Source organism: Garra rufa, chromosome 19 (genome assembly GCF_049309525.1).
Source record: "Garra rufa chromosome 19, GarRuf1.0, whole genome shotgun sequence".
NCBI classification, from domain to species: Eukaryota; Metazoa; Chordata; class Actinopteri; order Cypriniformes; family Cyprinidae; genus Garra; species Garra rufa.
In genome coordinates this window covers 14,932,770-14,945,104 of record NC_133379.1, presented here as the reverse complement: position 1 = coordinate 14,945,104, position 12,335 = coordinate 14,932,770, and the positions used below count along the sequence as shown (strand labels likewise).

At 40.2% G+C, this 12,335-nt stretch overlaps 1 protein-coding gene across 1 annotated transcript in view; it reads right to left on the bottom strand.

Annotated features, from left to right (window-relative positions):
- Positions 1 to 303: 303 nt before the first annotated feature.
- The window catches only part of LOC141292526 (solute carrier family 22 member 4-like), a 40,614-nt gene continuing 28,582 nt past the window's right edge, over positions 304 to 12,335 (bottom strand). The window contains exons 6-10 of the mRNA XM_073824555.1: positions 9,834 to 9,931; positions 9,061 to 9,275; positions 8,757 to 8,939; positions 5,082 to 5,217; positions 304 to 3,987 (exon numbers count right to left, since the gene is read on the bottom strand). Of these exons, the coding sequence (XP_073680656.1) occupies positions 3,927 to 3,987; positions 5,082 to 5,217; positions 8,757 to 8,939; positions 9,061 to 9,275; positions 9,834 to 9,931 (693 nt within the window). The 3' untranslated portion in view covers positions 304 to 3,926. The remainder of the gene's footprint in view (positions 3,988 to 5,081; positions 5,218 to 8,756; positions 8,940 to 9,060; positions 9,276 to 9,833; positions 9,932 to 12,335) is intronic.

Genomic DNA, 12,335 nt, shown 5'->3' with positions numbered 1-12,335 from the left:
AATGAAAATACAGTTTAAAAATATGACTAATCTGGTAACTATTAATGTACCTGAATTAAGCACTAGTAAAATAATTAAAATACATTATAGTATTTTATGTGAGACCTCTATCAATATTACTTTTTATACAAAATATATATGTTGCACAGTATTGGTTTCATTTCCACCACAACACTGTAATGTATCTTTAAAAAGTTTGTGTAAAAGATGGTTTAGGCGGTTTCTATGGAAATGTTCAGTGACATCAGAGCACATGTTGGACATGGAGGGAATTTAAAAAATGAAGAAACATCAAGGTAAATATTGCTTGATCAGTTAATATATTTATTCTACATCATTTCCACCACATGCTGTACATTCAAGGGTGTACATTTTAAGTTAAATAACAGTATTTTACATACATGAAATGCTAAGTATTAATTTAAAGCCAATCAGTGAAACTGGAAATCTTCTATTTTTTTCACAAAAACCTCAACCAGTACATTGCATCCTGACACACCACAAATAGGTCTGCGGTAGTCTCAACCTCAGATGTCACGCCCACGGAACGTTGGCTAAACGTCTGATGCATATGGTACACTTAACTGGAAACACTTCAGGAATGTCGAAGTTGTGATCTGATTAGTTAAATTTGATCGGATATCCGTAACACGCGAGTGTCGCGTTTATTTTCGGTCCACCGGGAAACAAAGCGCAGACTGATTTACTCGCGTTTTGCTAAAAGGTGCTTATGCAGACGCCGTTGTTGTTATACACATTTGCGACGTTCGCGAACAAATTACTGACTTACTGCTTGTTCTCCCTCTTCTTCGTTAACTTTCAATGCTGGTTATTTCAATGACTGACTTGTTGCATGCCAGTCTGTTGTTGTGGGGGCATTTCTACGCCCCGAAACGTGACGCTGAACGAAACGAACTGCGATTAGTTGTTTGACATGTCGGTCAAATGGCCTTATGGGCGGGCCTTGGCCAATTCAAGCTGCCATGAATTCCAGACCTTAATGGAGATATTTATCCTAGCATCATACAGGATAATGATGTCTACAGTGGTGCTCTAGTTACAGTTTTTTTTAATTGGTTTGGTACTATTTTCATAAGTAAAGTGTGCATTTTTAAATCTCTTAGTACAAAACTTTAAACTGATCACATTTGTAACACCACTAGTCATTCTTTCAAATCTGATGTCATGATTTCATTGTATTTGGACATATTTTCATTCCACTTAATCATTGTTTCTGAACACAAGATCATTGTGATATATATTGAGAACATTTGCTTTAATCACCCAAACAAAACAGTAAGTTCTTTTTTCAGCTTAGTACTTTTACCAATCATTTCATTCAGGAGCAAATAATACAAGGTAAGCGTTTCAAATTGTCCTTGGTGCTGAATGAGGGTAACTGAACTGTAAAATTTACATAGCAAATATTACACTTATGTTCAGACAAAAAAATAATCTGGGGTTGCTGCTATTGGTCAAGTCTAGGTTCAGCAACAGTATGTGCTCAAAGAATGAGGTCAGCTGACTACCTGAATATACTGAGTGACCAGGTTATTCCATCAATGGATTTTTCTTCCCTGATGGCACGGGCAGGGGCGCCGCTCGCAATTTTGGGCCCTATGACAAAATATGAGGTTGGGCCCCCCTACCACACCAAAGCAGATCTCTGGGGGCCCCTAAAGTGCGTGGACCCTCAGAATTGTCCTAACTTTCCCCCTCTTAGCGGCGCCACTGGGCATGGACATATTCCAAGATGACAATGCCAGAATTCATCTGGCTCAAATTGTGAAAGATTGGTTCAAGGAGCATGAGACATCATTTCCACACATGGATTGGCCACCACAGAGTCCAGACCTTAACCCCATTGAGAATCTTTGGGATGTGCTGGAGAAGGCTCAGACTCTACCATCATCAATGCAAGATCTTGGTGAAAAATTAATGCAACACTGGATGGAAATAAATCTTGTGACACTGCAGAAGCTTATCGAAACAATGCCACAGCGAATGTGCGCCATAATCAAAGCTAAAGGCGGTGCAACGAAATATTAGAGTGTATGGCCTTTTTTTGGTGGAAACTTTTTTTTGGCCAGACAATGTATATTTACATAAGCAAAATATATTTACAGTATTCACCTATTGAACAGTGCAAAGTCTCAAACACAGTTCTACTTATATGGTAATTGTGATCATCAGGGGAAACAATTAGTAATCAGTATTTCTTGATTGAAAACTCAGCAATTTGTAACTTACAAATGACCAGACAACAATCAGTCAAGTTGAAAATGCATGGACATAATGAATGATTCATTGATTAAACATTAAGATCAGTTGAATTAAATGACAGACAAATGTATTCAACTGAATGATAAGAGATGCAAATCAAAACTTTGATAGTGATAACATTATGAAAGGCAGTTACTGTGAATGAAACATTTATTTAGATGAAACACGTATTTTGTGTAGTGAAAAGGATATTTTGTGATTATGTGTATTGTACTAACACAATTGAAAATATGCTTAAATGTTTGAAAAAAGTGCACTTTTGATGATCTGTTGTGATATAAGTACTAAGAGTTTTGAAAATGTACCAATTGCTTGTGAAAACTGCGCCAAACCAATTAAAAAAAACTGTAAAACCATGAGCCGTGTTGGATTCAATCGCTTGTTTTGGCCTCTGAGGGATAGCATGATCTGGTACCAAACCAAGAATATCATAGGCCTTGTTCCTGAATCTGTACCAGTGACCAAATTTCACAAGGAGATTATTGTGTCTGTTTGAAAAGAAATTTGTGAAACACTTAATTAGATTTGGACTTGAATCACACACACACACACACACACACACACACACACACACACACACACACACACACACACACACACACACTCATGTTGGGTTTACATGTTTTATGGGGACATTCCATAGGCGTAATGGTTTTTATACTGTACAAACCGTACTTTCTATCGCCCTACACCTACCCTACACCTAAACCTAGCCCTCACAGGAGATTGTGCACACTTTTACTTCGTCAAAAAAACTCATTGTGCATGATTTATAAGCCTGTTTCCTCATGGGGACCTGAGAAATGTCCCCACAAGGTCCAAATCTACTGGTATTCCTATCCTTGTGGGTGCACACATACACACACACACACACACACACACACACACACACACACACACACACACACACACACACACACACACACACACACACACACACACACACACACACACATTCCTTGTCATTTCCACAACACCCTGTCATTTCTACCACCACACACATTTTTTTAAATTATTTAAAGTTCTCATCACACATAAAACATGTTTGCATAATTAATGAGATCATGCTCTACTTAATATTAAAATTCAAGTTATTTATTATCTAATTAGCTTTTACCCAAACTCTTACCCTGTGCGCCACACAGTGGGTCGAGAGTAGGCTTGGTATTATCTGTGTCAGCGGAACAGACTGTCATGGGCGATCCAAAGAATACCAGCACCCACTCCACATAATCTATGAAGCGCCCTCAAGGGCCCTTCCTGGGAAGGTGGTCAGATGTGCTCCAGGCAGAGCAGGTTGATGGCAGAGCAAAGTGCAAATCCAGGCAGAGCAAAGTGATCCATAAAGAAAAACAAAAAATCCCGTTTCTATTTGTATAGTCCTGTTTGGAGAGAAGGGATAAAATCTCTCTATAGCAGTGATTCTCAGTCTTGTTCCTGGAGGACCCCTGCTCTGCACATTTTGCATGTCTCTCTTATGTAACACACCTGATTGAGATCTTCAGCTTGTTAGTTCAGTTCATGGATCTCTCTCCTAATGAGCTGATGATCTCAAAATGGTGTGTTAAATAAGGGAGACATGCAAAATGTGCAGAGTAGGGGTCCCCCAGGACCAGGATTGAGAAACACTGCTCTATAGTGTATTACAAGCGTTTTTCAAACACCTCTTCAGTTGGACTCCAAGAAGAACGTCTGTTTCTTAACCTGAAAAAAAAAATATATAATTATTTACAGCACACAACAAAAGTTTTTTTTTTCATTTCTACAGACCTGGCATATCGGTGGAAATCAGTTACTGCATAATGTCAACATACATGTTAACCCCTTGCTGCTTTTTCTGTCAGTCAATGGCAACATTATGTCGATTGACATTTGGGGTCTCAATTGGGAGCTCCAATCACCTCAGAGTAGTACAAAAAAGGTCAATCAGAATTGGCGAAACCTGCACTATAAGCCACTCCTCTGGACATACGGGTATATAAGATGACTGGTGTGCTCTTTTATATTTTTGTTTCAGAGCTGAGTGGTTGCCTGTGTTTAAACAATCAGTCTTCCATTCACTTCTAAAGAATGGAAGAAAAGTGGAATCTCTTATGCTGCTGGTGTTTCTGACACTGCATTCAGTGGTGCTTCGCTGGTGTTCTGCACAAATAAGTGCAGCGATTCCCCCAGGCACTAAATGAGTATGGAACTATGGGGGAATAATATATATATATATATATATATATATATATATATATATATATCTCAACAATGGGGAGTTGAAAATTATTGATGGCACCATGACATAATAATTTTAATTCGAGGGGAAAATTCGAGTTAATTTTTCTTATTGTATTGGCAGATTTTTTTCTCTTGTTTTAAGCAAATATCGATGCATTTTTTTCAGAAAACAACACTTAATATCTTACATCTCAAGTAAATGGATCTTGCTTCAAGAATGTTTAGATATTTGTATTAGAAAACAAGACAAAAATACTAATAAAAAAACTGAGGGAACTTCTCTGATCCTGCTAATAATGTTCATATGAAGCAAATTTACTTTGAACCCAATTTAATAAGATCCCATATAAAGAGTATTAATTTCTGCATGCAATCAAGCAAGTTCATAGGCTTACTGTGGGTCATTTATGAAAAAAAAAAAAAAAAAAAACAGCCACAATTTATAAGCACCAATATTTAAATGAGGGGTTTGTTTGTTGTAAATGTACCAAATGTAACCAAGCTTTTAGTAAATCAGGGCCATTGCATAGAGTAATGTTAATGCTACAGCAAACAGCAGAGGGTGCTGCTCTTACCTAGGTAGAGTCTGCATTTGACTGATAGTCTCTGGCAAAGGTGATCCGAAACTCTCTGGAAGCAGAAGACTGAATAACCCAGAGAGAACATTTAGACCTCCAATTAAGATGTACGGCAAAGATCTGTGATAGTTTCCTGGGGAAAAAAAGAACTTTTTTTTTTAATTGTTTTAATAGGTATGTTTAAGAAATTATGCATTATATGAACATTATATGGTTTGATCAATGTTAATAAGCAATTTACTGTTCAGACATGACATGACCAAACTAGTGCACAAATCAGGGATGGACTGGAGAAATAGAAGCCCAGGAACAATTCATAAACTAAAACTCAATTATGTTTTTTATGGTATTTTTATGGTTGTGTGTGTGAGATGACTTCTTATAAAAACAGCAGATAGAGGACATTTGAAATATGAAGTAATATAAATTTACCTCTGTTACATTTTTTTAGTTCAGACAGAGAGCAACTTAAGTGAAAACTCCACCTTGCATAAATTTCCAACATTTTTATGAATAGAAGAATTTTATCAGATTTGTAACATGAAGTATGTTGTCAACTAAACACAGAAACTTAATATAGTAAAAGTCTTAAAGTGCCCCTATTATGGATTATGAAAGGTTCATATTTTGGTTTTGGAGTCCCTAATGACAGGTTGACATGCATGCAAGGTCAAAAAATACTTTCTTTGTCTTATAATATGCATTTATTTTTGACCTTATTTGCTCAACAACTTCCAAATGAATCACTCAACGATTCATATTTCCAAACCCCTCCTTTGTGTGACACTAATCTGCAGGGATTGCTCCAATGACCCAGTCTGTTGTGATTGATCTACTGTCGGAAATGGAACGCCCATCACCATTACAATAAACACCCAACAGCCATGGTATATGAGTTAGCCCAATGCAGAAATGTATTGCTAAAGCGCTGCAGTTTGTACACCAATGTATTGCTCTATTCTTTATCATAACTCCAAGTAATAACAACAAATATTCACTATTCAGCGACACATTTCAATACAATTGCAAGCAAATAGATACTGCTGTTAGCCAGTTATCCAGAGACCTACAAGCTGTACTGAGTAAAAACAGCACGTACACAATACGTATCTTGCATGCTACAGAGTACATGAGAGCAACAATTTATAAAAGATTACTCCACTTTTAGAATAAAAAAATCTATTAAAAATATAATTTACTGACCCCCATGTCATCCAATATATTCATGCCTTTCTTTCTTCAGTCGCAAAGAAATTAAGTTTTTTGACAAAAACATTATAGGAATTTTCTCCATACAGTGGACTTCAATGGTGTTCAACGGATTTAAGGTTAAAAAATGCAGTTTTTGGACCCCAATGCTCTTCAAAATCTCTTCTTTTGTGTTCCGCAGAAAGAAAGTAAGTCGTATGAGTTTGGAATCTTACACACATGCTATACAGATAATGTAGAGTCATGCATTAATTTGAGTGATGACAGCTATTGTGGGAGTGACTTGGGGCATGAGATGCAGAAAACCTTGTTCTTGTCCCTTAAGAAACTGTAATTAATGCTGTCATGTTTCTGTTTCAAAGATAAAATTAAATGAATGGCTAATTATTACATTTAAATAAAAATGTAAAGCCTGTACAAATCAGAAATCGTGAATATTAAAAATATATAAAATATATATCAACAACAGGTGCAAATTAACCAGATCATGATTAGCGTGATGATATAATCTGGGATGTCATTTGATCTCGTATGTAATAAGCGACGTACGAAGAATGGGCCCCATGAATCTTTTTCTCACACCACAGGACTGTTTGTTGTGGTTTGGTTTGGAACCAGCGGAGACTCTGGAAGGCCGGGCGGGACCAGCGGAGGCTCTGGAAGGCCGGGCGGGACCAGCGGAGGCTCTGGAAGGCCGGGCGGGACCAGCGGAGGCTCTGGAAGGCCGGGCGGGACCAGCGGAGGCTCTGGAAGGCCGGGCGGGACCAGCGGAGGCTCTGAAAGGCTGGGCTGAACCAGCGGAGGCTCTGGAAGACTGGACGGAACCAGCGGAGGCTCTGGAAGGCTGGACGGAACCAGCGGAGGCTCTGGAAGGCTGGGCTGAACCAGCGGAGGCTCTGGAAGGCCGGGCGGCACCAGCGGAGACTCTGGGAAGGCGGCCATCTTGCAAACAGGCTCTGGAAGGGCGGCCATCTTGCGAACAGACTCTAGAAGGGAGGTTATCTTGCTTACAGACTCATGCGAGGCAGCCATCTTGGCCGGGAACTCAGGAACAGAAGCCATCCTGGCAACAGGCTCAGGAAGGGCGGCCATCTTGTGAACAGGCTCAGGAGGGGCGGCCATCTTGTGAACAGGCTCGGGGTTGGCGTGAGCAGGCTCTGGGCGAGCGGTCACTGGAGGGCGCTCTGGCGGCGCAGTCACTGGAGGGCGCTCTGGCGGCACAGTCACTGGAGGGCGCTCTGGCGGCGCAGTCACTGGAGGGCGCTCTGGCGGCGCAGTCACTGGAGGGCGCTCTGGCGGCACAGTCACTGGAGGGCGCTCTGGCGGCGCAGTCACTGGAGGGCGCTCTGGCAGCGGAGACTCTGACTTGGCGGTAGCCATTTTGTGCTGTGGCTCTACCTCACCCACCGTAAACGGAGAGCCACACAACAAAAGAGCCAGATCCATGTAGTAATGCAGAGTCCAGTCAGGTTCAAAATTTGGCATGTGGGAAGCCAATGGCTCCGAGAGTCCTCCACGAAAAAAAATCATGAGGCACGTCTCATCCATCGAAGACAGATTTGCCAAATCAATGAAAGCCATGACATAATCCTCAATTGTCCGCTCACCCTGCTTGAGAAGCATGATCTGCACCGTTGGATTCATGCTGGAACCGGATGACACCATAAAGCCGCTGGATCCTTGAAGTGGCGAAGTCTTATTGTTCCAGTAGGGGACTCGGGAGACAGACGTTCGGATCCAAATGCAGGCTTTAATAAGAAGGCGTGGTAAACAGACAGGGTCAATCACCGGCAAACAACAACAACGAGGATAATCCAAAGAGTAGTCAAACACAGGCAGAAGGTCGGGGCTGGCAGCGAGAATCAAAACACGGGGAGGAGTCCAGGAATCAAACACAGAGAAAACAAACACGGAAAGAAACGCTCGGAAATAATGACCAGATGGAACAATAAGACTTCGCGAAGAGCTGTGTGTGTGAGTGGCTTAAATGCATGAGAGTCAATGTGAAACAGATGTGTGCAGCAATCAGTGCAGTGGGAAACGAGGAGCAGGTGTGTGCAGTGATTGGTGCAGTGGCTTATGGGGATTGCAGTCCAGAATGTGTGTGCAAGAGTTCATGAAGACAGGATAGACCACATACGTGACACACTGCTTTACATCATTTGTATAGAAATGTGGATTTGACAACTAAGTTGGCCCACATTTTGACCAGAAAAGGTCCTGATATTTCCCATGGAACATAAATCTCTGGAAACTGTATGAATAAAATTTGAAGAAGGTATGAAAAACTAGCTTTTGTGAATATGATGCTGTGGGACATCCTGATTACACATTTGAGTAAAAGGGGGTTTTAAATTTAGAATAAAAAAACTTCTTTCTTACTTTAAGAGCTAGACATATAACAGAAGATGCAGAATTTGGGAGATTTGATAGAATAGAATGTACAGACTAAAGTTTAGTGACCTAAGTAGATGAAGTATGGTGCAGTTATGCCGCCGACTCTGGACGACATTGAGCAGACTCCTAAAGCGGTGTTCCTTATTACAGTGGGGTAAAGCTCCGCAGTAGCAGGGTACACAATTGCAAATGCTGCCGACAGACCAAACTTTCCCAGCATCACCACTGAAATGGCAACGGAACTCAAATCTAGAAGTTAACAGAGACAAAACATACCATCTAAAGTTGATTTTTGTGTCAAAAATCAAAAACATCATTCACATTATCAGATGTTGCCATTAAAAAATTGCAGTTAAAGAAAATTGCTCACGTTGTGGAATGAGGTGTACGAAGAGAAGAACCAGTCCTCCTAATGACAGAGTGGAAGACAAGTTAAGACGCCTTGGCCAGTGGCGGAGCATCAGCCAGGCCATGATAAGGGCAGGCACTTCCACAACTGCTGAGAAGAAGCAGTTCAGGTAGATGTTCCCATGCAGACTGGAAGTGTTTAAAGACAAGACATGGTATCCAATTGAAACTGCTGACCTTAAAAAAGAAGGAAGAGAGTGAGTGGCAGGTTTAGTATATAGGCAGAATATATTATGCAGAAATAAATGTTAACTAAAAATATTATTATTACCCTTGGGTATTTGCTTCCTAAAAACAATTTAAAGACCACATTAAAATTACTTAAAATCTAAATCAGTTTGAACCCAGAAAAGTTTCAGTAAAAGGTTTTAGGTTTTTGAATATTTTTAAGCAACAAAAATGTAGTGATTTATCTTTCAACCTTTCTATTTCTAATCAAACAAGCTAAAATGACATCAATTTTTTGACTCTTTGGAACATCTCAAATCATGCTGAAGAACTTGTCCATCAGCAGCTGATGTTTGGAGCCCAATGTATGTTAATGCTTGGGTATACATATGTTCAGTTATACTGCATGACTAAATGTAATTTACTGTACATATATGTGCTATAATGACACACAAATCTGTACGTTTATACTATAAAGATGAAAGGAGCTAATTACATATGCAGTGATCTATGTCTTAAACTGGATAATGTCTAGCTAGTATCTTGAGTAAATGGAAGTGTTCTCACCAGATCAGGCACAGCAGGACAGTTATGCAGCAGATGTTGGTGGACTTCACCAGGTCGCAGAGACTGTAGATCTGCAACTCTCCAGCATTTTCCCTTGACTGTAGTGCATGTTTCACAACAAACATGTTTTATTACACAGCACAGGAAACTCAAAAATTCAAAATACTGCTCAGCAGTGTAAGCAAAAGACCAATTGTTTCATTAGTTTATGCAAGGCTTTTTACACCACAAGACATATTTTACTTTTACATATTGTGATGAATTGGCTGCCTCCCCCCTAATTATCTTCACCCCGTCCCTTATTCGCCACCCTTCTCCAGGCTCCCGACGGGAGTGGGTGTGTGTGGGAGAGGAGGGGTGCCAATACATCCCGGTCTGGCGGCATGTGATGTGGCACACCTGAAGTGAATGAAGCCTCATCACCGCTGCTGCCTAAAGCCGCGGTCACACTAGACTTTGAGCATGCGAAATTCCCTTGGATGCTCCTGCAACGGTCGTGATATGACGTCATGCTCTGCAGCGTCTTTTTAAAAACTTTTTTTAAAAACCACGACAACTATTAATACATTTAAAATGTAAAAACATACAATCTACTACATTTTACCGCAGTGCTGCAGTTTTAAATGTTTAAATTTAAGGTTATTTTCATTCAGCTAGAGGTCATGCTGTGACGTATAGATCTCCTGTTGGTCACACAGAGTCATGTGACGCGAATTCGTTGGTCAGAGTTCACCAAGCTTGAACTTTCAAACGCAGCAAAATGCGAAAATATTTCGCATGGGCTTGCGTTTCCGGTCTAACGCATTCGCATGCGTATGAATGGACGTCAATGGAACTAAAAGTGCAGTGTGACCGCACCTTAAATGCCGAGCGCGCCTCTCCTCAGGAGACCGGTCTCTTCCTTGTGCATGCACGCTGGTGTCCTCGTGGGTCCAGGATGGGTGTGTAGGCGAGGACCGCACCCTTACCGGGACCCTTCCATATCGAACACTGCCCCTCCTTCACAGAATCCCCAGCACAACAAGGACACCAGATCGCCCTGTTTATTTGGACACTTTTTCCCTTTTGGACACTTTTGTTTCATTTTTTATGTTTAATAAAAACCTCTCTGAGGCCCGACGCCACACCCACTGTATCTGTCGTTTGCTCCTCCCACCACAATATTTAGCAAATGATTATATTCAAAATTACAAAAAACTAACATTCACCCCTTTACAGTTTTTTTTAATTGGTTTGGTACTATTTTCATAAGTAAAGTGTGCATTTTCAAATCTCTTAGTACAAAACTTTAAACTGATCACATTTGTAATACCACTAGTCATTCTTTCAAATCTGATGTCATGATTTCATTGTATTTGGACATATTTTCATTCCACTTAATCATTGTTTCAGAATACAAGATCATTGTGATATATATTGAGAACATTTGCTCTAATCACCCAAACAAAACAGTAAGTTCTTTTTTCAGCTTAGTACTTTTACCAATCATTTCATTCGGGAGCAAATAATACAAGGTAAGCGTTTCAAATTGTCCTTGGTGCCGAATGAGGGTAACTGAACTGTAAAATGTACATTTTTTAATTAAAAAAAAAAAAAAAAAAAAAAAAATATATATATATATATATATATATATATATATATATATATATATATATATATATACACACACACACACACACACACACACGAAAAAGGATAAAAAAAAAAACACTCATCATTTACATAAGTCATTTACATAAGCCAAATACACTGCCTGGCCAAAAAAAAAAAGTTGCTACCTGGATTTAAGTGCTATGATCTGGGGTTGCTGCTATTGGTCAAGTCTAGGTTCAGCAACAGTATGTGCTCAAAGAATGAGGTCAGCTGACTACCTGAATATACTGAGTGACCAGGTTATTCCATCAATGGATTTTTTCTTCCCTGATGGCACAGGTAGGGGCGCCGCTCGCAATTTAGGGCCCTATGACAAAATATGAGGTTGGGCCCCCCTACCACACCAAAGCAGATCTCTGGGGGCCCCTAAAGTGCGTGGGCCCTCAGAATTGTCCTAACTTTCCCCCTCTTAGCGGCGCCACTGGGCATGGGCATATTCCAAGATGACAATGCCAGGATTCATCTGGCTCAAATTGTGAAAGATTGGTTCAAGGAGCATGAGACATCATTTCCACACATGGATTGGCCACCACAGATTCCAGACCTTAACCCCATTGAGAATCTTTGGGATGTGCTGGAGAAGGCTCAGACTCTACCATCATCAATGCAAGATCTTGGTGAAAAATCAATGCAACACTGGATGGAAATAAATCTTGTGACACTGCAGAGGCTTATCGAAACAATGCCACAGCGAATGCGTGCCGTAATCAAAGCTAAAGGCGATGCAACGAAATATTAGAGTGTATGGCCTTTTTTTTGGTGGAAACTTTTTTGTTTGGCCAGGCAATGTATATTTACATAAGCAAAATATATTTATTCACCTATTGAACAGTGCAAAGTCTCATACAC